Consider the following 24,918-nt stretch of genomic DNA (forward strand, 5'->3'; position numbering starts at 1 on the left):
AGCCCTCACCAGCCCCCTACAACTCCTGGCGGCCCAGGCGAGCTCATCCACGCCGGTGGTGGTCACGCGGGTGTGCGAGGTGGGGCCCGAGGAGCCGGCGGCGGCCGCGGCCACCACCGCCACCGCCCCGGCCACCGCTGCCTCCGCCGCCTCTTCCACCGGGGAGCCCGAGGTCAAAAGGTCGCGCGTAGAGGAGCCCAGTGGGACTGTGACCGCGCAGGCCGGGGTGATCACGGCCGCCGGCCCGCAGGGACCCGGAACCGGGGAGTGAAGATGCCTGCCTACGGGCCGAGTGGGACGCTCGCCATAAGGGATTCTGGAGCCAGGCCCTGACCGCCGACCCCCTGCCGCTTGCGGACCGCGACAAGAAGGCTCCACGGTGACCTGCGCACGTGCCAAACGGACAGGACGGTCTCGGCCTCCACCCGCACCTGGATGCACTCGTCCTCCCTGTTCTGTCTCCTGCCCCTGCTGTGGTTTAAAACAAAACACATAAACAAGTTCAGACCGCTGATTGTATGATTCGGGAATTCTTTGTTTTTATTTCCTTCTCTCCTGCACCGTCTTCTCTCCTGGGCCCGTGGCCGAGGGCGTGGGGGACGAGGCCGCGGCCCGGCGCCTGGAGGAACGGATCACGGGCAGACTTAGCCGCGAGCAGAGGCGAGGCTGCCGGAGCACCCGTGGCCCCCGGAGGCCCAGACGGAGGCCGTCGTGCGAGGGAGGGGACGGCAGCGGCACGGGTCCTCTCTGCGGCGGATTGGGAGCGCGCAGGAGAGAGGCAGGCGCTGCCGGAGCCCGGAGCGTCCCGTGGGGTTTTCTCCCTAAAGTAGCGACACAGAAAGCATTGGCATTAATCTGGGGTGCGGGGCTCAGGCTCGGCTTTCCTATTTTGTTGAAACGGTGGGATTCAGGCTTCGTCTCAAATCTGACATAAGCACGAAAGGAAGCAGGTGTCTGCGAGGTCTGCGTCTGTGGACAGCGTGACGGCCGTAGGCCTGGGCTTCCTACTGGCATCAATCCTGTGACGAGTCAGTCCTGCCGCTCTGTCTGCTAACTTCAAGAAAGATCGACGGCCTCCCAGACTGGCGTTCAGGGCCGAAAGCCGTGTGGGCGGGAGCGGCCGAGGGTCCTCGTCCAGAGGCCCCGGAACCGGGAACCGGCGAGCCCTGTGTCCTCCGCGGGCCTGAGGCCCCGGTGCCTGGACGCCGTGGGACGCACAGCGCTGGCGGGCGCCTCTCGGATACCGTCCGCAAGTGGCGGTCGCTTTACCACTCGACACGTACCTCCTGCTGTAAGTCAGGCCGTGTCCTGTGCCCGCAGCGCCGGGGCCGCACCGCCCCTGTGCTCGGCTCCTGCTGCCTCCATCGGTCTTGCCTGCGACCTGGCCGCGTGACCAGCGAGTGACGCCAGGCTCCCCGGGACTGAGGCCCTGCGCTCACAGACGCCCCGTGCCTCCCGGAGCCGTCACCACAGCCGGAGGTGAGGCCGCCGCACTCCTGGTTTATAGCCCAGTTTGGGGGCCGCGTTCTAGCTCTTCAGCTCCTCTCGGAGAACATTTCTCAGGAAACGTCAAGTGGTCTGTGAAAAGCGACTCTGAACTCGGCCGGCCGCCCCAGCACTGGTTTTTCTGACAGTGGACACCGGGCCCTGCACAGAAGTCCAGCAGGAACAGTTTTTCTTCCTGGAAGTCGCCTGTCCTCAGCATCGGTCTCCAACCAGCAAAGCTGCCTCCCCAGGCCCCCAGCCACCCCAGCGGCAGCGACAGGGAGCGAGCTCGGCCCCTAAAGCCCCCGAGAGAAGGAGCGGGCCTGGTGGGCCGGGTCAGGCGCCAGCTCGGAGCGAAGGAGAAACCGCAGAACAGTCTCGAGGCCGTTCAGGCAAGACGGGCTTATGTGCCGAGCGTGGCCGGGCCGTGGCCGGGGCGGGCGGACGGGCTCTGTCTCACTGCCGTGGTCGTCAGTCGCCGAGGACAAATACAGAGCGTCCTCCCGTCCGTCCGGCCTGTGACACCTGGTCCGACGTTCTTCAAGCCCCAAACCGCTCGTGTCTGTGGCGCCAGCTTCAACTGGGAGAGAAGCTCTTCTGTGAAGTCCCCACCCACTGCCTCCGGTGACACTGGGGTGGAAGTGGCCGGGCGTGCCATCCTCGGTGGTGGGAAACCGCACTCTGTTCCGCGTTGGCGATTTCTGTTTCATAAACTCTGTCCTTTGCCGCAGCGTCTGGTGTGTGCGTGAGAGGGCAGGTGGGGTGGTGGGCGTTGCACAGGCAGTCTGCCCCTTGCGAGGGCCTCACCTGGGAGGATCCGAACCCAGGGCCTGCCTTCAGGTCGGCTGTCAGGAGGTCCTGCCGAGGGGACTGTATCTGCTCACCGGCCGGCAGGACGGCCCCAGGTTTGCCCCCGTGGGAACGCTGGGCCGGCAGCCTGCACGGGACACGCAGGACAGCGTGGGCGCGGACACGGGACAGTGTGGGCACGGAAGAGCGTCGGGCCTTCGCCGGGTCTGGTGAGTCTGGCACCGACCTTTTGCCTGCCCGGCTTTGGAGACGCTTTGGTTTCCGTTCATTTTTGGTGATGACCCACCCCATGTTCGGGCAGTGGTTCCAGGAGAGGGAAGACGAGAGAGGGCAGGGTGTCCATCGGTGGGTTCTGCCTCGTGGGGAGCTCACGGGACTGAGAGGGGCAGGGCTAGGCCTTGGGGGAGCTGCCCGTCCGGGCTCACGGACGGTGGGCGTCTGGGTGGGTTCACGGTCCTCTGACCCAAGAGCGGGCCTGCTCCTGCCCACCCTTGGCCTGGGACTGGTGGCCAGAAGGCTGAGGGCAGCCTGCACCTGGGGACCAGATGCACCTTAGAGCGAAAAGGTCGTTCGGTGCCCCCAGAGCCGACCGAGTGATGGTCTCCCCCCCACGCCGGAAGCAAGAGTGCCAGGCTATAAATGACCAAGGAACCGCGACCCTCAGAATCTTGGCCACGTGTGACCCGCCACAGGTGTGGGTTGTAGAGGGTGGGCCAGCCCCCACCAGTGGGGGAGAAGCGGAAACAGCTCGATCCCGGCACCATCCTGGTGTCAGTGTGGTCTCAGGGGTCTCAGAACCTTCTCTTTGGTCACCCGGGGGCCCAGGTGCGTGTGAAGGGGGCGGCCAGGCAGGTGTGCGGGCTTTGGGAAGGGCCCGCCTCCCCTGCGTCGTGACACAGGGCACTCGGGCCCTCTCCCCCTGGTACCCGGCTTCCCTTCTGTCTGCTGCTTGACCTGTCGCCCCATCGACCGGCACCAGATGCAGGAAAACACCCTCTCTGCACAGGAAGGAAGTCACAGAAGTAACTACTCAGTAGCTGAGCGTTTCCCACCTGGACGGTCTGGTGGGCAATGGAAGGAAAAGGCCTGTACCCAGAGCTCACGGGCCGTGTCACAGGGCCCAGTGAGTGCCACGGTGCGGGGCACAGAAGGCCACAGAGGCACGGTCCCTGCCACCGTAGGGTGGACCTCACGAGCGGTCAGCGTCTTTCTTGCCGCGGACACTGTCCCGAGTGGTGCAAGGACGGGCTGAGGCAGAGCGTCAGGGGCTCCGGCAGATGTCCTTTTCCGCCTTCTCTGTAAAGTCGTAAAGGCGACAGGGCTCACATCCCCCGGTGAGGTTAGACACCTGCCAGAACTGCCCCCACCCCTGTCCTGGGACACAGCCCTCTCGGCCTCGGCCCACGCCCTGGGGACCGCAGGACCGATGGCCGGGTGCACTGAGCCCCGCGCCGGGTGGGGGGAACAGGTCTGCGTGCTTACAGCCGCTCCCGTCAACTCCCCACTCTCGGTCTGGTGGGTTCACGTTCAAGGCTTGAGGTCTTCCCTTTGTTCTCTGTTTAACAGCCGGGCCAAACCGCGAAGGTGACGAGGGATTTCTGAGTCACTAAAATGACTATTCTGTGATTCTCGAGCTGGCGGGGTGGGCGTGCTGCCACGGCCGGGGGGTGGGGGCCCCGCCGCGCCCCGATGGGTTCAGCGGGGACCTCCCGGTCCCTGTCCTGCTCCTCACCGGGGCTGGCGGAAGACCAGTTTGGGGCCGCGGGCATGATTCGATCAGTGCCCTTCTTTCCTCTGCGACTGGGTCTCCGCGGAGCGTCCAGAGGGAGCGCACAAGGTCGCTCCATTCAGAGTTCAGGAGAAGAAGGCGGGCCTTCGGTCTTGGGGTCAGTTTCGTTATAGAGACAAAAACAGGCCTCCTTTGAAAAAAGATGCTTAGTTGAACGTGTGGTTGAACGTGAGAAAGCGTCAGGGAAGAAACAATGTTCCCCGAGCTCTTAGAGCCCAGAAGTGAGTCCCGTGGGTGTGTGTTTCTCCAAACGCCTCACGTTCCGCTTTGCCCTCGAGCGACTGCGTGCGGGACGCAGGGCCATCTCGGGGTCACACAGCGCCGCCCCCCGCGCCCCTGAGAGGCGGTAGCTCCCCCAGAAAAGGGGTCAAGGGCAGCTGTGCTCACAGATGCTGAGGGGATCGTGAGCTGCTTATTTTAGGCACCGCGACTCTCTGCGGGTCCCAAGAGGCAGAGCTGCTAAGAGGAAGCCCGGCCACGTGGCCGCCAGTCCCCACTAGGCCCCCCGACCCACAGTCCCCGCCGGGTCCCCCCGACCCACAGCCCCACTGCTAGCTTGGCTTAAAGCAAAGAACGTCTCCTCCCAGCCCCCCCGCAAGCCGCCTTTGTGATACCTCAGCCTCGAAGCAATATTTTCTGAGAAGAATGTAAGTTTGTCCGCATGCCCGTGTGGGGCCGCCCTCCAGACGGGCCTCCACAGGGGTGGCCGCGCCCGCAGTCTCTTGCAGGGTGTCTGTCCCTCGTTTTCAGCTTGTTTTCCAGTTTTATACGGTCCTTTCCTTTTATGCATTCTGTCCCGAGGCCTCGCCTCCCGCGTTAGGTTTTAAATGCTCAGGACCCGGCCGGGTGGGTCCTCGGCAGCCCCAGGAGCTGGCCGAGATCTCCACTGTTGTCCCCGGTGCCGGCTCCAGGACGGGACTTTGTGACGCAGCCACAGGCGCGTTCTCCAAACTGAAATAACACAGGCCCGCTTGCCCGACTGCGTTTAAGGAAAATCGTTTTCCTCCTGCATTGAGCGAGGCTACCGCCTGTCCCGCAGGGTGCTCAGGGGCCCCAAGCCGTGTGGGGCCGTCTCTGCCAAGGCGCTCGGCAACCCCGGCTCGGCCCTGCGGCCACTTGGAGGTTCGCTCCACGACCTGCCTCTCCACCGTGTCCTAGGAGGTCCTCGCAGAGGCCCCAGGGCCCCAGGAAGAAAATAGGGTGCTGCCTGCGCCTGCTCCCCCCAGGAGGGGGGACACAGGACAGCTAAACGGAGGTCAGACATCCGCAGGATCACTTCCGCGAGCCTGACGGACCCCACGGTGCCTCCGCCGCATAAGAGCGAGTGTCCGTGCCGGCTGCTTGCGGGAGGCCCGGCTCCCGTCTAGAAAACGACCCCTGCCTCCACCCCCAGACACGCCTGGTCCCCGGGACGCTGGAGCGCAGCCAGCTAGTGGTTGGAGGCCCTCCTGCCGGTCGCTCCCAATCGGGGCTTCCTCTGAAGCTTTGCCCGCCGCCCGGGGCTGAGGCTGCACTGCATTGCTACACAGGATTGGGAGGAAATTCTTTGCATTAGTGAGGCTTGGGGACCCCGTCTCTTTCAGTTCTCCTAACCGCTGGTTTTGGCCGTGAGGATTCAGCAAAGAGTGAACGGAGCAGTGACTTCATTTCTGGGCATGTCTGTCCCCGTTCCTGGCACCTGCTGGCATCTGGGTGCACTGGGGAACATGAGGGGCAGGCCCCGGGGGTCGGCGGGAGGCGGAGCTGCGTCCGCCGCTCCCTCCGCAGGTTCTGGTCTCGTCCCAGGCGGGCCGGCGAGTCTCCAGGCGGCTCTCTCCTCTTTGCTCCAACCCAGGTATTTTAGGACTCAGATGATGATTGGAAGAATTCTGGCTTATTCTCTTCGGGAATCTCTTCTGGAATAGTTTGCTCATTTGATTCATCTAAATATTTATTGGTGGTTTACTCCGCGTCAGAAACAGTAGAAAGTGCTGGGGAGGCCAGGCCCGGGAGGGATGTGGCCGTGTAGACAGGCCACATGCCCTGGGTTGCTGTTACATCGTCTGGCACGTTGCACAATGTTTTCCTTAGCTGCAGTGGCAGGGCCGTTCCTCTGAGCTGTCTCCCAGAGTCCCGAGGCACCCAGTGACCTGTCGCCCTGAGCCAGCTGGCCGCACTGCAAAAGGGCCTTGACTCGGGTGGGTTTTCCCCGCACAAAGTTAACTGGCGTGAAGGATGTCAACCTGTGCCTGCTGCCTCTTAAGCTCATCACGTCTAAGTTTCTGTGTTAACTGACCCACATTCCTCCTCCTCTCCTTTTTTAATCCACAAATATGGGATTTAAAATCAAGCATTTTAAATTTGGCCCTTCCCTGCTTCCCTCCCAGCTCCCTGCCCGGAAGGCTTTCTGGATACCCGGATACTTAATTTACGCGGCTCAGTCTGTATTTCAGGATGGGGTGAAGGAGGAATGAGACAAAAGTGGGGCCCAGACTCTCGCCCGGATCAGCCCCGCAAACCCCGTGCCCGCAGCACGGCCCGCATGATGAGGGATTAAACCAGTACAGAGGCTTGTTACCTTCCCTGTAAAGTGACTTGGGGGGGGGCGGGTGTTGGGGGTGAGTGCACGCGTGAGCGTGTTTGTACAGTGGCTGTCTGAAGTATCTTTTCACCGTATGTTTCATCATCAGTGCTTGAAAAGCGGTGGTTGCCCACGCAGTGGAGACTTGGGTTCTGGCACGCTGGACGGGAAAGTGGCTTGTGCTGCAGGGCTCGGCTCCCTGGGCCCGCGGCGGGCGTCCGTCTGCGGGAAGCCCTCCCGGGAGGGACCCAGATGCCCCGGCAGGTGGCAGGTGGCAGACGGCCCGCGGTCCCGTCCGCTCCCGTCCTCGGAAAGACGAGAGGCCCACCTCGCTGGGCCTGCCTGCGTTTTCGTTTCAAATGGGATACAGTATTTTTTTAATAAGGAGCCATACTTTTTTTTTTTAAAGTTTGAGATCTGAATGTGATTTCTAATTGTATCAGACGTTAATGTTTTAAAGCTATAACAAAGTTGCAAATTTCTACTTTTTGTTTTCCATTTATTTTAACTGTCCTTTTATCTATTAAATTGTTGTATGTGGATGGGGAAGTTCTGGTTCTCCTCTTAGCATTTGTTTCTATAACCAGAAATAAAATTATGTATTACAGAAGTGACCCGGGGCTCTGTGTGGTCCTTGTGAGTGACTGCTGAGGGACAGACGGGTGGACACCCAGCCACTGTCTGCTCCCTGGCACGGGGCGGAGGGGGGGGGGGGTGCCTGACCCCAGGGGGCCGTTCCTGGGGAAGGTGTGTTTTCTCCCACTGTGCCCGGTAGCCCTTTCCCGGGAAGAAGCCAATGGACCGGTGCCTGTGATTTCCTGGCCTGGCCTGGGCCCCGGGGAGTTCCCTGAGTGTGCGTGTTTGCAGCTCCAGGGACGGGAGGACGAGTCACATCTGCCCCTGGACGGAGAGGGGCCGGCGGAGCCTCCACCGGCTCCCAGGCACCGACCGCGAAGCTGGGGAAGCCCACCGACGCCCGTAGCCACCTCGCGGGTGGGCCCTCGCACCCACCAGGGGCGGAGCCTGGACAGACTTGGGTTCACAGTTCAGCAGGGGGGGGCTTCCGCCTCCAAGAAGCCCTGTTTCTTCATCTGCAAAATGGGGGCCCCTGCCTCACAGTGTTCTGTGCATTAAAGGCCATCGTGCACGTCAGCTGCGGTGAGAGCCCCCCCCCGCCTTTGCAGAGCCCGGCCGGGTTTACGATTTCAGCCGTCGTAAGAAGGGTGCCAGTCCTGACTTGGGGTTTCATAGAAACGTGCATTTGTCACAGACGCATCTTTGGTCAAGGTTCTCCAGCGTTTGGGCACGTGACCCCGTCCCCTCGTGGAGCCAAACAACTGGCCTCTCTCGGGTTTTGCGGTTGCCTGCGGTTGTAACTGAAGCTTGAACCCTGCTTTCCTTCACCTTACCCCACCGCCACCGCAAGATGCTAACTGTAAGCCTGAGCTCAACCTTAACAGAGTCGGGACATTTCAGGATTTTAGCCGAATGACGAGCAAGAGTGAGAATAAGCTCTGTGAGCTCCGCTGGCTAGTTAGCGTCCTTCTGAAACGTGTAGCTTTTTAAGTCTCAGTTTGTTTTTCTTTAAGTTTTTTAAAATTGATTTATTTGGGGAAATAGAAGGGGAGAGGGGGAGAGAGAGTAAATCCTAAGCAGGCACTGCACCGTCCGTGCAGAGCCCCATGTGGGGCTCGAACTCCCAAACTATGAGATCGTGACCTGAGTCAAAATCAATAGTCAGACGCTTAACCGACTGATCCACCCAGGCGCCCCAAGTTTCAGTTTTGATCAAGACGACCATTTCTCACTAGTAAGACCCTAAGATGCCAGTTTACACAAATGGAAACGTTGTTGTAAGAAGCAGTCAAATATCACCCTTGGGAAGGTGCTTGGGGTGTGTGTGCGCGGAGAGGGAGGGAATGGCCCCGGCACACGGCCAAGCTCTCGGTGCAGGCGAAGCCGCTTCGTGAAGCGGGGTGCGTGCCAAAGCCAGCGGGCGCACCCCCCGCAGACGACAGACTGCGTCCCGGCTGCGTGCACAACTGCCAGAATCCGGAAACCAACCGAGTCATTCTTCGCCGACGGTAGAATGGCGAGCGGCGACCCGCCCTGCAGTCACACGCCGAACACAACACGGCTCGAGACCGCCACACGGACGCCTCTCGGGGCGTCGGGCTGAGCCACGGCAAAGGCTAAACGCCGTCGGCTGGCACGTGTAGGAAGCGTGAGCAGGCAGCACTAAGGCACAGTGACAAAAGCGAGGCACCGCGAGCCAGTGGGGCGGCGGCCGTGTGGCCTCACATTGGTGTGCGGGGTCCGCTCGTGAGAGCCGCCTGCCACACCTCCAGGAATTTTGTGAGCCCGTTGCTAAAGCCATCGGTAAAAATTTTAATTCTCTAAATTACATTGGAAACAAAGGTAGTGAGTACTCGACTCGTCACTCGCTGCTACCTGGGCCACCCCCACCCATGGCGTCTGTACAGCGGGTGGACCGTCCGACCGTAACTGGCTCCCCCGGCTGCCCAGTGACGTCGCGTTGGCAGCTTGGAATTCCACCGTTTGGGGAGTATTTACACCACGGAAATTATCAAACGCTACGAGCCAGCCCTTGTGCCCCCCAACGAGCTAGCTGAACGTTTACTTTCGTGCCACTGAATAATAGAAATGAGAGAGCTCGTTGAGTTCACTCAGAATTGGTGTTCCTCATGTTTTACCTCAATAAACACTTTTTTAAGCTATGAAATTAGTACTTGAACTCCTTTCTAGGTCTCCAATTTTGTAGGTCTAAATGCCGTTAACCTTTGAATTTTAAATTTTTTTCACGTTTATTCATGTTTTGAGAGACAGAGAAAGTGCGAGCAGGGGAGGGGCAGAGAGAGAGGGAGACAGAATCGGAAGCGGGCTCCAGGCTCCGAGCTGTCAGCACAGAGCCCGACGTGGGGACTTGAACCATGGACCACGAGATCACGACCTGAGCCGAAGTCAGACATTTAACTGCCCGAACCACCCAGGCTCCCCAATGCCATTAACCTTTGGGCCTGATGTCTATGCGGTGGCCCAATGAGCCAGTAAACTCGCACCAAAACCACGGGTCATTAGTGAGCTATCCGCCGGTATTTTCACACCCAACTTCGTGTGTGTTCGTGATTCCAGGGCTGGGGCTCTGCAGACCCGGCCCCGCGGCGCCAGCCTCTCCCTTCAACACGGAACACGGGTGCTCCCGCAAGGCGGGAGGGTGCTTCCTGCTCCTGGCCGCTTCCTGCAGCAAACGCTCCAGCAACGGCAGGGCAGTGGATTGCAGTTAGATTTTGCAGCCCGGCCCGGGGCCAGCCGCCCGCAGGTGCCTCCTCCCCTCCAGGCTCTGGGACCACCCCCCCCCCCGCCCCACCTGCTGCCCATTCCCCACTCCCGGCAGCAGCTGCGACTCCCCGTGCCTACGGGATCGAACAGAACAGCCAGGTGCTTCTCGCCCGACTGGCCCCGACCTGTGCCAGCTGGGCCGAGTCCGTGCCTGCCCCGCGCGCAGGCTCAGCGGCTCTCAGGACTTGACCTCCACGGCCCCGCCTTCTCCCAGACGCTACTTCTCTGGCCATTCCTCTGCAGGCAGCGCACAGTGTGGCTGCCCCGGGGACCCCCCCCCCCGGTTCCGAGCGCCTCTCCACTGACAGGTGTGTGACCTTGGGTGCCTTCCCCAGTTTCAGTCCACCCATCCTTCAAATGGTGGTAATAAAACCACTCGAGCTGTCCCCCGGTTCGAGGAGATCATTGACCTGCGGTGCTGGGCATGGAGCAGGCCTCCCGTAAAGACCGCCCAGGACAGACTCCCTCCGCCAGCTCCCTTCCTCGTCACTCTGCGGCCCCGTCTCCAGGTCCCCGGCACCAGCCGCCCTCAGCACCTCCTGGGTGCCGGCGCGGCATCTCAGACCTCCACGTCCGGGATTCTGGCAGGTGAGTGCCTGGCTGGTCCTCCCTCCGCCCCCTCTCCGGCATCAGGTGTGTCCTTACTGCTCATCCCTCAGAGGCCCCCCTGCCCCACCACGCTGCCCAGATACCCGACTTCCCACAGCGCCCTGCTTTCACTCAGCTTTATCTTCCCTCCATAGCACTTACCACTGCTAGGCAGCTGTGCATTTGCATAGTCGATCATTGACCACCTGCTGACTGTAAGCTCCGGGGGGGGGGGGGGGGGGGGGGGGTAAGGCCCCCCCTCCCCTGCTCCCTTGTTCTCCAGAACCTGAAACACTAGCACAGTGAAGGGACTCAGTCATTGCTCGCTCGCTCGCTCATTGAATGAATGACTCCCCAAACTCCACCTCTTCTGCCCCAATCCCAAGGGAATGGCACCTCCCGGAAAGCCAGAATCCTGCTGTTGCCATGATTTTTCCCTGTTCGCCCTCCTGTCCCCAAATCCGCCCCCAGGTCCTACAAATCCTCCCCGTGAACGGTTGCTGAAACGGCCTACTTGCCATCCTGGTGGCCTTTGCCTCACTGGGGCGACCTCCCTGTCTCCTGGGCCACCCCATCCACTCTCTATCCTGCTGCCCGACATCAGTCCCCCCTCAGGTGCAGCAAGCCCCAGGAAGTAGGCCTGCCCCTCCCCACCCCTAGGCCCGAGGGCCTCTGGGATCACGTTGGGCTCCAGTCCCTCTGGAAACCCTTTCCGCCAGCACCCTGCCTGCCCAGCCCAGCATTTCCCACCCACCATGGTCACCGCCCGGGGCATCGCCCTGAGCCTCCACCCAGTCTGCAGGTGGGAATACTGTGGCCACACCTCCCCCAGAACTACTCCTCTCTAGGCCTGCTGCCCGCAGCCCGGGGCTGTGGTGGGCATCGAGCAAGACTTTCTAAAGCACCATGAGAGCCTAGATCGGTGCCACACAGAGGGGAGCCTCAGAAGAAAACACTGCTGAGGCGTTCGGCTGTTCCCTGCAAACTGCCACACGCCGCAGTTTGTTTCACGTTTCAGGTCCTAGTGAGCAGCGGACCCGCGGAAGGCGGTGTCGTCTGTGGTCAGGTAACCGCCTACAAGTGGGACAACGGCGCTGCGGCCGGAGGCAGGCCGCCTCCTAAGGGCACCGGGCACCCGGAATCCATCGGGGAGGACCTGGGGCCTTGAGGTGCTGAAGTCACGGGGTGCTGGGGGTTGCGGGGTCGCGGGGGAGGGGCGAGGTTCCGGGGTCTCGGGGCCCCAGGTCGCAAGGTTCCGGGGTCCGCAGCCCACTGAGGCAACCGCGAACCCACCTGGGCCCGTGGGCGAGCGCTGACGGCCCCGCCCCCTCGGACTTGCTCCACCAAAGCCCATTGGTCGGCGGCCTGTCCGCCCCGCCCACGTGACGCGACACGTGACGCGACCCGGAAGTGGCGGGCCGCGGGCCGGGCTGCGGGCGGGACTCCCGGAGTCGCCGGTGTTGGCGGCGGCGGCGACATGTTCACGGCGGGGGCCGAGAGTCTGCTCCACCAGGCCAGGTGCCCCGACCTTTCCCTGGGGGCTCTTGGCGGGGGGTGGGGGGGGGGAGGTTGTCTCAGGCGACCCGTGCGTGACGACTCTAAGCAGCCCTCCTGGACCCGCTCTAGCGACCAGGGGGACGGGGAGGCCACGCCGTCCAAGTCTGGGGTTGGGGGCCCGGGATGGGGCCCCGCGGACTGGCGAAGGCTTGTGGGTGAGAGCCACCCCCGCCCCACGCCAGAAGCTCCCACATGCTTTGGGGTCAGCAGCACAGAGCCACCCAGAGGCTGGAGAGCCTGGTGGAACTGAGCCACAGCAGCGAGCACAGCGCCAGGCTCAGGAGTTTGATACCATCCGAGGGGTGGGGGAGCCAAGGGAGGATTTTGCGATTTAGAAAGACGCCTTCCTGCGGAGGGATTAGATAAGTGGAGAAATTACCCACCTGCTTCTGGCCCCCAGCTGGCCCTGGATCGCCACTAACTCATCGGTAGCCCTTTGCCCGCCAACTAACCAGTCATGAGACAAAGCAGAAAGGGGGCCAGGGCTAAAACGCCACCGTCATCAGATGGTGTAAGACTTGAAGCTACTTGTATCCAAAAAACCGCCCGTGGTCAACTTTTTTTTAAAAAAACCCCAAACTCGATCTGGCGCTGGACCGATTGGTGGGAAGGATTAGGATCGCTGAAGCCGCTGTAATTTAGTGAAGTGAGATCTTGAATGTATATTAGGTTCCAAAGGCTGTGAACGGGGCAAAAATATGTGGCCAAAATGACCCTGCTGGGAAAGTGCCTCATCGATTTGTGGCCCCGTCTATGTCTCCATCACTGTTGGGCAGATACTCCAATATTCAAGTTCCAATGTTATGGTTCTTGCTCACTTGAATTTAGGGGTTGTAGGAAGTGAAAATAGGTATCTTTAAATACTAGCCTCTCCCTCAAGATGCAACATGGCCACGCCCACGTTCTTGCCAGACGACACTAAGAGCAGACACCCACTCAGAACTTCAGTGGGTTTACTTCTCCCAACTCCCCTCTGCTCCTGGTCATAAATTTCGTGGAATGAAAGGCAGGATGACTAGCCCTCACCATCTAAATATTTCTCTCGCGCTGACTTGGCGGGTGAGTGTGGGTGGTTTGAAGGTAGAGTGCGGTTCGATATCCAAAAGTGAAATACACGTGTGATGCAATTCCTCTCTCTCAGCGTTTGAGGAAAGCTAGTCCCTATCAGGTGTCACTGGTTTTCACTCTGTTTGGCTCTAATGAAGCCGGTGATTTGGGGGAGCACTTTAAGTTGCCGATGTCCGGGAGTTAGGATTTGGAGTGAGTTTTTGTTTCTGAATTCTTCAGAGCTGGAAGGCAAGGGTGGACAAAGCGGCCAGGAGCGTCGCTTGTGAGCTGAAGACTGAGTGAAGGACAGGGGCTCTGAGAACGGGTGTGCAGAGTGCAGCAAGTCAGGGGGCGGTTCCAGAAGCTCCAGCCAACCGGAGGCTCGGCATGAGGAGATAACCAGCAAGGGATAAAGTCAGGGGTATTTCAGGCAGAAGGTCCATGCCCGGGCGGGGGCAAGAGCAGGGGAAACAGAACTGTGGGATTCTTAGACCAACTAAGGAAGGCCAGGGACCCTCTACTCATTGTTAGGGTCGGTAGGAGCTTGGCTCTGATGGCCCTGGGGAGCCACTGAGGGGTTGGAGCAGACTGGGTTTTAGAAAGCATCCTGCCACATGGGGAACATGCTGGAAAGGATTCATTTGGGAGGAGGAGCCTCCCATATTATTTTGAGACGGTCTGGTAGCTTCAGTCCCATTAACCCGGTTAGAAACGACCTGGCCTGGCCTCTTGTCTTTCTGTGTCCTCCCCCCACAGCGCCGGTTACGTGGTAGGTCACCGAATCCGACTCTGGCTACGTCAAAGGGAAACAAAAATGAAAATGGGCTGGGAGGGGAGAGGGAGACCTGAAGTGGTGGCAGATTCATTGAGATTTATCCGCCAGCCTCCAAGTAAGAACAGGAAAGACGAGATGCAGCCCCAGGACCCCAGGACCCCAGCTCCCGATGTCTGCTTAACCTTCTCATCAGCCCAAGTCTGGAGATGCCCCATCTGTAGTGGTTCAAATTTCCAGACTCTCCCGAGTTCGAGCATCTCATGGGTCCAGTGGGGATTCGGTGGCCTTCAGTCATGGCTCGGGGAAAGATGGGGGCCTTCTCCGAGACCCCCCCCCCCCAGCCACCCCGGAGGTCCCTAGGACCGCGTCTCCTTGGCATGTTATCTTCTCTTAGCTTCTGGAATGAAACAGAACTTAAAACCGGCTTTCCATTTTGAGACTTTGTTCAATGTCTTACCAGTTGTCAACGCTCAACAGATACTATTTTTAACCAGGCAGATTAAACCCTGGAATAAGAAGCTGTGTGTGGTAGTCACACCTTACGTGTCACTACACTTGTCCTTTAATACATGAGATTCTGCTCTTGTCCCAGAAGGTCAAGGCTCGTTGAGCGGATCTTTTGAAAAGCAACTTACTTCAAACTAAACCTCCCTTAATACAGACTCCTAAAACCAATCGGTTTTAGTTCTTCCGCTCCTGGGACAACCAAATCCGAATGCGTGTGGTCTCTATCGGGGCTTGCTGTCGGGATTGGTGGTCTCCCCACGGCCCTGCCCGCCAGGGGAGGGGGGAGGAGACCCGGTGATGGCTGGGCCCCAGGGAGGGAGGGAGGAACCAGGCCGGGTAATCAGGTGGGTCCCCACGAGAGGCAGAGGTGCCACGGGATGGTAGAATCGCTCTCCCGCCCACACCCGGCCTACCCTGCTCGATGGGCCTTTCCTCCCGTGCGAGAGCTGCTCTGTCCATGGCTCTCTGCCAGGACACCAGGTGGCTGACCTCGCTCTCTGCTCAGGGACATCCGGGACGAAGAGCTGAAGAAGTTCTGTTCCCGGGTCGTTAACCTGCTGCAGAAGGACGAGCTGGGGCCCGACGCCGTGGACGCCCTGCAGAGGCTCTTCCTCATCGTGTCAGCCACAAAATACAAGAGGAAGTGAGTGTGATGGTCTCTGGGGTGCTGCGGGCCCCGGGCCAGGCACCCGACACGAGAGGCCGGAGGCGGATACCCGTCAGCGCGGGGCAGCTTGGCGCAAACGTACGCGTTTGGCGCTTGAGTCTTATGTCCACTTGAGCCAGTGCTGAAGGCCCTCGGATCCAGAACGTTCTCTCTGCCTGCCGGACGGTCCGGGGCGGTGGCCCCAGGGGGGCTTCTGTTGGGACATGGCCCCTGCTCACACGGCCTTGCCCCCCCCCCCAGGCTGGAGGACACCTGCGTGCACCTGCTGCAGGCCACCCTGTGCTCGCCCAAGTGCCCCGAGCAGCTCCAGCTCCTGTGCGCTTCCATCCTGAGAGAGACGTCGCCCCGCGACGACCTGACCCTGTCCTGTGACCACATCCAGAGCACCCGGCAGCTGAGTCTGGTGGCCTCTGTGCTCTTGGCCCAGGTAATGTGGCCGTCCCTGCTTAAGTGGGCCTCCCTGCCCTAGGTCACCCTGGGGTGCCGGCGCACGGCCCCTGTGCGGGCACCGACCTGCGGCACAGGCGGGCTCGGCTTGGCCTCCCCCTCCATTTGGCCATGTTTCCGGCTGTCGCTCTTGTACCAGTTCTCCGACACCTGTGTGCTTGTAGAAGCGACAGAAACACTAACCTCTCCCCACCCACCCTGCCTCCCTCCACTCCTCCTGCCTCCCCACCCACCTACCGCCTCCCCCTGCCTCTCCCCACCGCCTCCTCCTGCCTACCCTCCCCGCCACCTCCTGCTTCCCCCCACTGCTGCCTCCCAACCCCCCCACCTACCGCCTCCTCTTGCCTCCCCCTCCTGTCTCCCCACCCACCCACCTACCGCCTCCCCCTGCCTCCCCCCGCCACCTCCTGCTTCCCCCCACCGCTGCCTCCCCACCCACCCACCCACCTACCGCCTCCCCCTGCCTCCCCCCGCCACCTCCTGCTTCCCCCCACCGCTGCCTCCCCACCCACCCACCCACCTACCGCCTCCCCCTGCCTCTCCCCATCGCCTCCCCCTGCCTCCCCCTCCTGCCTCCCCACCCCCCTGCTCCCCCTGCCTCCTACCCCACCTCCTGCTTCCCCCCACCGCTGCCTCCCCACCCACCCACCTATCGCCTCCCCCTGCCTCTCCCCATCACCTCCCCCTGCCTCCCCCTCCTGCCTCCCCACCCCCCTGCTCCCCCTGCCTCCCCCCCCGCTTCCTGCTTCCCCCCACCACTGCCTCCCAACCCCCCACCTACTGCCTCCTCTTGCCTCCCCCTCCTGTCTCCCCACCCACCCACCTACCGCCTCCCCCTGCCTCTCCCCATCGCCTCCCCCTGCCTCTCCCCATCGCCTCCCCCTGCCTCCCCCCACCACCTCCTGCTTCCCCCCACTGCTGCCTCCCCACCCACCCACCCACCTACTGCCTCCTCCTGCCTCCCCCTCCTGCCTCCCCACCCACCCCCCCTACCGCCTCCCCCTGCCTCTCCTCATCGCCTCCCCCTGCCTCCCCCTCCTGCCTCCCCACCCCCCTGCTCCCCTGCCTCCCCCCCACGGCCTCCTGCTTCCCCCCACCACTGCCTCCCCACCCCCCCACCTACCGCTTTCTCTTGCCTCCCCGCCCCCATTCCTATCTACCCCCATCTCCTCCTGTCTCCTCTCGTCTCTGGGGAAGCAGCAGAGCTCTGTGAAGGCCAATCCAGGCCCCAGTCCTGGACACGGGTAAAAGGTGACGTCACCGAAAGAACGATGCTAGTAGAGCAGCAGCCTTCAGAACCAGACGGTCCTTTTCCAGAAGTTTTCAGACCAAAATGACTTGTCGCTCTCACGCCGACGTAAGTCACCGCTTTCCGGTCCACCTGTGTTCTGTTTGAAGGGTGACCCGAAGGGGGAGGTCAGGAGCGTGGGCCAGCGTGTCTTCAGGATCCTCGAGAGCCGGCAGCCCGAGGGGCCCAGTCCCAGGCACCTGCTCCCAGTCGTGTCCAAGATCACCCACCTCGCCCCGCACACCCTCCACGAAGGTATTCGTCCTCCGGGAGAGGCCCGTGCGGGCGGCGCAGAGGGAGGCGGTCCGGGGCGGCCTGGGGCACAGCACCCTCTCGGGAGCAGCTGCTTGTTTTCGAGAAAGACCTACGAGTGCCCTTGCAGCCCGCATCTGGGGATTTACGTATTTCCCACCTGTTATCCCCGCTCCCCCCCCGCCCCCCACCGACCCATAGACCAGACCAACCAGCTCAGCAAGCGGCTGGTGGACTGGCTCCGCTACGCCAGCGTCCAGCAAGGGGTCGCGCACACTTCCGGAGGCTTCTTCTCCACACCCAGAGCCCGGCAGGTGAGCCTAGGGACTCCCACCGTTCCTGTCCCTGGGCGGCCCCGGGCCACGTTGGCCGGCCTCGCCCGCGGGGTCCCTTCAGCTCCTCCCATCTTTCCACCCGCCTTGGTTCCAGAATGATCCCTCTGTGTCTCCACTTGGGTGAGGGAGTTTTGGGTCTCGCAGGGTCACGGCCCCCCAGCCCGGGACGTCGTGTGCCAAACGCGCTGGCGAGCATCGCTTACCTGCCGGGGCCGCGTCCACTCGGGCGCTAGCGTTTATGCATCTCCGGGGGCCACCCCCGCTTCTCGAGCGTGGACGGCCACACCCGGTGTGAAGGCGGGGCTCCCTCCCGCTCCCGCATGGTCTCCGCCCTCCCCAGCCCGGGTCCCCACAGCGCTGCCCATCCTTCCTTGCCTCCCGCAGCCTGGCCCTGTCACCGAGGTGGATGGGGCGGTGGCCACGGATTTCTTCACGGTGCTGTCCACGGGCCAGCACTTCACAGAGGACCAGTGGCTGAACGTGCAGGCCTTCTCCATGCTGCGGGCCTGGCTGCTGCACAGCGACCCCGAGGGGCCCAGCGCCCCGGACGCAGGTGGGACGTGGTGGGGGAGCCACGGGAAGGGGGGCCTGGGGGAGGCTCCAGGCGGCGCCGGCAGCCCCGGCCGAGCCTCAGCGGCACCGAGAGGCCCTGCCCGGTCTGGGGCGGGATCCGGAGTGATCACGGAGGGCGGGCGTCATCAGGGTGTCCGGAGAGCTCCCCTGAGCCCCTTCTCCTCTGCGGTCTGACCGGCGGTGTAGACCGGCTGGACTTGCGGGCGGGGACACCTCCGCTCCACGGGAGCGTCTGCTGAGCTTGAGACCGGCCCCGGTGACTTTCACGCCCCCGGACGGGCTGGCCTGGGCGCCCTTCGAGTGCCTCGTTGTCTTTTCCAGACGACAGGTCGGAGCTGGAGGGCTCCACGCTGTCCGTGCTGTCGGCCGGCTCCACTGCCGGCCGCCTGCTGCCCCCGCGGGAGCGGCTGCGGGAGAAAGCCTTCGAGTACTGTCAGCGCCTGGCGGAGCAGAGCACCCGGCGTGAGTCCCAGGGCCGCATCCCAGGCTGCCCGTGGGGCACGTGGGGCAGCCTCTTTTTCCCTGGGGGCTTTGTGTTCCAGACGTAGACCCCGGGGAGCCGGGCAGTGGACAGAAGCTGTCCCCGGCCCTCCCGGGCATCTGTCCCAATGTCTCGTCCGCCCCGGGGGCCGCTCTCTGCTCCCGGATGGCTCCCCGCCCTCTCCTCGAGCTTCCAGAACAGTGTACCCCTCGTTCACTGTTGTGACACTGACACAGATCGGGGGACCGTCTTCCTTCTGCAGGAGCCCTGAGGAAGGGGGACTCAGACCTACAGAAAGCTGTAAGTGCAGGACGGGCGGGGCACGCGGGGCTCCCCGGCTCCACCCGAGCCCACCCCGTGTCCCCGCGTCCCCGCAGTGCCTGGTGGAGGCTGTGCTGGTGCTGGACGTGCTCTGCAGGCAGGACCCCTCCTTCCTGTACCGCACCCTGTCCTGCCTGAAGGCCCTGCACGCGCGCCTCTGCGGGGACCCGGCCCGGGTGCGGACGCTGCTGCCCATCGCGCAGTTCTTTCTGAACCACGGTGAGCCTCCGCCTTGAGCCTGGGCTCCCGGGGGCTGCCCGGAGAACCTTCCGGTTCCCGGCCTGGGACAGCCTGTCTCTTCTCGCGCTCTGAGGGACTGTGAGCAGCAGGTAGTGTCGTTTTTCGGCGGGTCGATGTAGCGAATGAAAAGGTAGCGACTTTACGCTGACCTCAGAACTCCTGGCCGTGAGGGTTCACCGGAGTTTCGTGGAAGGGGCCGTGGAACCCAGTACCTTCCAAAGAACGTTCCGCATCACGTCCCTCAGAAGGATCGGTCTGTAACCAGAAACTCTCGGGAAGAGCTGAACGTAGTTCAGCCGGTTTTTCTCGTGCGGGGTGGACACCCCAGAGCCCCTGGTGTCCTGGAGACACGTGTGGCCTCGGAGGCTTGGCCCGTGACCCCGAGGGACCCCAGCCAGCAGCAGAGGTGGGGACGCACCTGCCGGGGCCCCGGCCCTGACCTTGCTGGTGCCTTTCAGGGGAGGCGGCCGCGGTGGACTCGGAAGCCGTCCTCCGGCACCTGCTCACCAGGACCCCCTCCGAGTTCTTCCACAGCCCCATGCTGGCCTTCGAGCTCACGTGCTTCTGCAGAGACAACCTTCCCCTGTTTGGCAGGAACCTGGACATTCTCAAACGGAGCTTCCCCAACCTCTTCAAGGCACGTGTTGTCGTCCTCGGCCAGAGCCGGGGGCTGGGGGCCGGGGGGGGGGGGTGTATAGGACGGAGGGTGAACCGTGGGGCGGCCTGGGGGTCCGTGCGTCACATGGAAACAGCACCTACGCCAGGGGGGAGAGCCCTGTGCTGACCCCCTTCAGAGGAACGGGGGGCCTGACGGCGGTTTATTCTCACGGGTTTGTCCAGATGGTCACATCCGGTCAGCCCTTCATCCAGGAGCCTTGCCTGCTGTGCCCAGCCCTTTGGTGCTGTTGACTTCCGATGTCTTTTGTGACCGGTCGTGGTCACTGCGTGGTCTTTGCAAATTCAGCTAGAGACACCGTCCTTTCATCAGAGGGGAAAAAAAGAACACGGCAGGTGGAAAGAGATGACGTTGATTGTCGGGAGAAAGCGAACGCAGAATCAGAGCAGGGACAGAGGGCAAACAGGCCGGAGCGTCTCAGGCTCCAGGATCACAGGAGGGACCCTCACCCCTGCCGATGGGCAACCCGGGACCCAGGCGCCCTCCCTCTACGGCGGCCCGTGGGCTCCCAGACGACGGCCCTGCTGCTGGGCTGTGCACCCCACACGGGCCCTCCCGTTCCCATCGAGCCGCCTCGCTTGTCCCTGCAGCTCCTGGCCTGGAACAGCCCGCCGCTCACGGCCGAGTTTGTGGCTCTGCTGCCGTCGCTGGTGGACGCGGACACAGCCGTGGAGGTGCTTCATGCGCTGCTGGACCTGCCCTGTCTGACTGCGGCCTTGGACCTTCAGCTCAGGTGAGCCCCGGGGGCGTGCCTCGGCCCCTCCCCGCCCCCGCTGCTCTGCCCCGATGACAGCGCCTCCCTCTGGCTCTTTGCCTCCCGTCGGCGCCATCCCCGGGCCCTGGAGCCCCCAGCCCGTTTCTCGCAGGTGGAGCCTCGCCCTGCAGACACCGTGCCCCCGGCCTGCTCCCGTCACCCTGAGGCCCGCTGGCTCGGGTGCGGTGATATCCCGGAGACGTCTGCTCTGTTTTTCCACGAGCTAAGCCCGGCCTCAGGCACCTGCTTGTTCACAGGTTGTCGCCAGCCACATCCGAGAGGCCGCTGTGGGACCCCTCCCTCAAGATCCCCAGCTGCCTGGAGGCCTCCCGGGACCCCCAGTTCCAGGGTCTTCTCCAGTACCTGTTGCGTGCCACGGCCAGCGGGACCACGGAGAGGTGGGGGGACTCTGGGGTGCGGCACCGAGGCCTTGGGACCTGCTGTGTGTGGCCAGAGCCTGCTCCAGGGATGGTGGGACCCTGCTTCTGCCCCTGGGCCTTGTGCCTCCTGACGCGAAGAGGCAGGCGCGGCCGACCCCCCCTGCCCCGCCACCCTGCAGTGGCCACATCATGGGTGCTCCCTGGACGTGGGCCTCGTGCTCAGCTCCCTGCCGGCTCCCTGGGTCAGTCTTCGTGACCCTGTGAGGTACGTGCCGTGGAGATTCCATTGCACAGATGGAGAAACTGAGGCGTAGCACGCCCCAGGAGGAGGAGCCTGGGGACCAGAACAGGGCATCCTGACTGCAGATCCCTCGCAGCTTGGCCCCAGTCCAGCCCTCCCTGTGTTCCATCCTGGTGACGGGGGCAGAGCTGCGGTAGAAGACGCTCGTGGTGACACGTGCCCTGCTCCGAGGAGGCCGGTGTCACAGAACGTGGCCCGGGCCGTGGCGCTCTGACCGCCGTCTCTTCCCTCAGGCCCCGGCCCACCGTTCATGTGTTGAGGGCGTGTGTGTGGGCTCTGGGGAGCGTGTGGGCGGAGACTCAATGGACCACGCTGTGTCCTCCAGGTTGGGGCCACTCCACCGGCTGCTGCAGCCCCTGGCCAGCTGCGCCCGTGTGGTCCAGTGCGCCCAGGCCGTGCCCACCTTGCTTGAGGCCTTCTTCTCAGCGGTGACCCAGGTGAGGCTCGCACACCCGCGGCCCCGGGGCAGCCCGGAGGGAGGACGGGCTGCACACGCGCCCAGGGATGGCATCCTCGCAATGGACTTCTGCAGAGCCTGCCTCAGCCAGAGTCACGGGGAAGGGTGGGAGCCGCGGTGGGGCCCGTCCTCCTCCCCAGAACGGGGGCCCTGGGACCTGCCCGGGACTGGCGCACACGGCTGGGACCGGAGCAGAGCGTGGCGTGAGGTGATGTCACCGGGACTGGGACTGAGTCGGTCTCTCCCTCCTGACCCCCAGTTTGCCGACGGGGCCCTGACCAAACAGCTGGCGCTGCTGCTCCTGGAGAGAAGCGACTCCCTCTTTCAGGTGCCGCAGTACGAGGCCCACGTGCACAGGTGGGTCCGCACCCCGCACCCCACGGCTTCAGTGTCCCCTCTCAGGTCCCAGCTCCGGGTCCCCGCTCCCCCTGTGGCTGACCTCCTTCCAGCTGCCACCTAGCGTCACCCCCAGGCCCAGCTACCGGGCCAGCGCTCCGTCCCTGTGTCCGCCCCTCCCCCCAGGTCTGTGATCTGCGTGCTGGCCCAGGTCCCTCTCCATGGAGCCCTCTGGGCTGCCCGTTCTCCGTTCGGAGGGCCCGATGCACACGGGCTTGTGCCCAGGCCGCTCGCCAGCCCCGGCCTCCTCCCCGGGGGTGGAGGGGCTGCGGGTTCCTTTAGGGGCCGGGACTATCTGCACCCCGACCTGGTGCTCAGAGCCTTCCGTTTTGTCCCCTGGCTGTGGTTCTGGGTGAGGGGCCGGGGCCTGGGGGCGGCCACGGCCCACCTGGGTCCTCCCCGGGCAGGGTGCTGAGCTCGCGGTTCCTGGCCCTGTGCGCGCTGCACCCGTCACTGGTGGTGGAGCTGGCGAAGGAGCTGCTGGAGTTCGTGGGGAGCGTGAGCGGGATCCAGGGCCGAGGGGCCATGCTCGCCTCCGTGGTAAGGCCGGCCTCCCTGCCAGCACCCCCGCTCCCGAGGCGGGCGGCCCGCAGGGGGCTGAGGTCTGTCCCTACCCAGGTGTGGGCCATCGGCGAGTATCTGTCCGTGTCGTGGGACCGGCGGTGCACCGTGGAGCAGATCAACAGGTTCTTCGAGGCCCTGGAGGCCGTGCTGTTCGAGGTCACCCAGTCCCGCCCGTCGGCCGCCCTCCCCAGGTGTCCCCCGCAGGTCGTCACCGTGCTCATGACCACGCTGACCAAGCTGGCCTCCCGGAGCCAAGACCTGATTCCCAGGTACGGTCGCGGCCGGACAGGGAAACCCGCAGGCTTCCCGTGGGTAAGGGAATGGGCCCCGGATGCCTGCCCGGTCCCTGATGTCCGCTCCGCGGGGGGAAGGCTGCTGGCGTCGCCGCCTCGCTTCTCCAGCTCGAGCCCCACGAGCTGGGGGCCCCGTTCCACGTGCGGGGCACGTCTGCAGCGGACCCGGGTCCCTTCATCCTCAGGGTCTCTCTGTTCCTGTCGAAGATGAGGACCCCGGCCCAGAGCCCAGCCCCGAGCTCCACGAGCTGCGAGGAGGACGCGGGAGCCGTGCGCACGCGGGCCGCTGAGCTGCTGACCCTGCTGAAGATGCCCAGCGTGGCCCAGTTCGTGCTCACGCCCAGCACGGAGGTGTCCGAGCCCCGCTACCACCGCGACGCCAACACGGCCCTGCCCCTGGCCCTGCGCACCGTCAGCCGCCTGGTGGAGAAGGAGACGGGCCTCCTGCCGGGGTGAAAGGACGGTGACGAAGAGCCCGGCGTGAGGGTCGGGCCTCGGCTTCCGTGATCAGAGGGGACGTGAGGAGGCCCGGGTGGGTCTGGGTCCCTCAGTGCTTGCCAGGACCGTCACGTCCTCAGTCGGTGGCTCTTTGTGTCTCTCTCCAACCCTGGTGGGCCGTGTGGTAACACAGGTATGATTTGGGGCTGGATGGCATCTGCTTGGTCTGTTTCGGGCTGTTCCTGGTTTCGGGCAAGAAAAGGTACAGCAAAAATAAACCTCTTTCCGCAAGTATCTGTGTGCACAAGGCAGGGGCTGTGCGCTTTCCTCCACCCAGGGGGGCAGGGCCAGAAGTGGGGGTGCACTGCTGGTCTGCGAGACCTGGCCCTGGGGACCCTCGTGCAGCTACACCAGACACCGGAGGCCGTTCCTGCCTGCTTCGTCCCCACAGCGTCCCGGAGGTCCCAGAAAGAACCGCCCGAATACCGGCAGGGAGGAAGCAGGGTGACCCAGAAGTGCAGCTGCCCCCGGAAGGGCCTCGGCTCGGCGTCCTTTCTCCCCCTCCTCCTGCTACATGGGCCCTGGGGCCCCTGCCAGGTGGGCTGCAGGTGCTGCGACTTCAGGCCTACAGCCTCCTGCCGTTAAGAGGGGGCTCCGGCCGTGGTTCCCGGGGACCCTGACGCCCGCCTGCTGCTCGGAGCCTTAGAGCAAGTGGGGGAGACACGCTGGGTGTGGTGGGGCGAGAAACTGCCCCCAGCCTCGGCGCCTCCTGCCCCCGCGCCACTGAGGTCAGCTTCCCACCTCGCACACCAGCTCCCTAGGCTGCTCCCCGGCTCCACCCGGTGCGAGGGGGCCCCTGGGCCACCAGGTGGTGCTGCTGCTGCGCGAGTCTCCGGGCCAGCCCCGCCCCCGACTCCGGCCACGCCCCCAGGCCCGGCTCCGGCTCCGGCTCCGCCTTCACCACGCCCCCAGGCCCGGACCCTGCCGGTTGGCCGCTCGGGCACCTGTAGAAACGGCAGCCGCGGAGGTGGGTGGATGCTGGGGTGGGGTGTCTCGGACCCGGGACTGGCCGGGCAAGGGGTGCCCGCTTCTGCTCCGACAGTCGGCCTCAGGATGACTTCCGGCAGGCGACAGGTGACGCGCCCTCGGAGCAGAGCGCCGGGTATGGGGCGGGGCGCACCAAGGGGCACCCTGATCCTCCCGGGATGGGGCAGACCCGGCTTTGCTGCTCCCCGCACCCCTCACCGACCCTGCGTGAGCCGCGAGCTCCAGGCCGGGGTCCGCGGACCTCTCCCCGTCCCGCGCCGACCCCACGTGGGCCTTGAGCTCCAGGCCAGAAGGCCAGGGTTGAGAATATATGTTTTAGAGAAAAGTATTATTTTTGCAAGGTGCCTGCGGTGCCATCGTCAGCGCGCAGCTCGTCCGCACACAGTGTGGGTCCCAAACCTGCGTACTAACTAGTTGGTGAGTGCAGACTTGGAGGAGATGGGTTCCCTGCTGCACACAGAGCTCAGGCAACCCAGACATTGCTTTCGCGTGTTCTCGGCCGGGTGAACTGTTGCGGTGCCTAAGCGTCT

At 63.6% G+C, this 24,918-nt stretch overlaps 2 protein-coding genes and 1 long non-coding RNA gene across 4 annotated transcripts in view; 2 read left to right on the plus strand and 1 right to left on the minus strand.

The window, feature by feature from the left end:
• FOXK1 (forkhead box K1) overlaps nt 1-7,258 on the plus strand; it is a 70,009-nt gene extending 62,751 nt beyond the window's left edge. Inside the window, exon 9 of the mRNA XM_023246698.2 lies at nt 3-7,258. Coding sequence (XP_023102466.2) covers nt 3-271 — 269 coding nt within the window. The 3' untranslated portion in view covers nt 272-7,258. The remainder of the gene's footprint in view (nt 1-2) is intronic.
• LOC123382481 lies at nt 7,159-11,837 on the minus strand. The gene is made up of 2 exons (XR_006590904.1): nt 11,431-11,837; nt 7,159-10,886 (listed from the first exon to the last, which is right to left on the minus strand). It is a non-coding gene; the product is annotated as an uncharacterized LOC123382481 (long non-coding RNA).
• Nucleotides 10,240-23,635, plus strand: AP5Z1 (adaptor related protein complex 5 subunit zeta 1). 2 transcript variants are annotated; one of them, XM_045047348.1, is made up of 17 exons: nt 10,240-10,592; nt 14,984-15,121; nt 15,386-15,572; nt 16,991-17,135; nt 17,334-17,446; nt 17,852-18,020; nt 18,362-18,502; nt 18,784-18,821; nt 18,899-19,061; nt 19,541-19,719; nt 20,349-20,491; nt 20,770-20,910; nt 21,519-21,630; nt 21,910-22,007; nt 22,454-22,586; nt 22,665-22,879; nt 23,089-23,635. In XM_045047348.1, the coding sequence occupies exons 1-17, from the start codon at nt 10,429-10,431 to the stop codon at nt 23,357-23,359; spliced, it is 2,550 nt and encodes an 849-aa protein (XP_044903283.1). In that variant the 5' UTR covers nt 10,240-10,428; the 3' UTR covers nt 23,360-23,635. The 2 variants fall into 2 exon arrangements, with proteins under 2 accessions (XP_044903283.1, XP_023102218.1); XM_023246450.2 differs by lacking the exon at nt 10,240-10,592 and adding an exon at nt 11,954-12,110.
• Nucleotides 23,636-24,918: the final 1,283 nt, after the last annotated feature.

Source organism: Felis catus, chromosome E3 (genome assembly GCF_018350175.1).
Source record: "Felis catus isolate Fca126 chromosome E3, F.catus_Fca126_mat1.0, whole genome shotgun sequence".
In the NCBI taxonomy this organism is placed as follows: Eukaryota; Metazoa; Chordata; class Mammalia; order Carnivora; family Felidae; genus Felis; species Felis catus.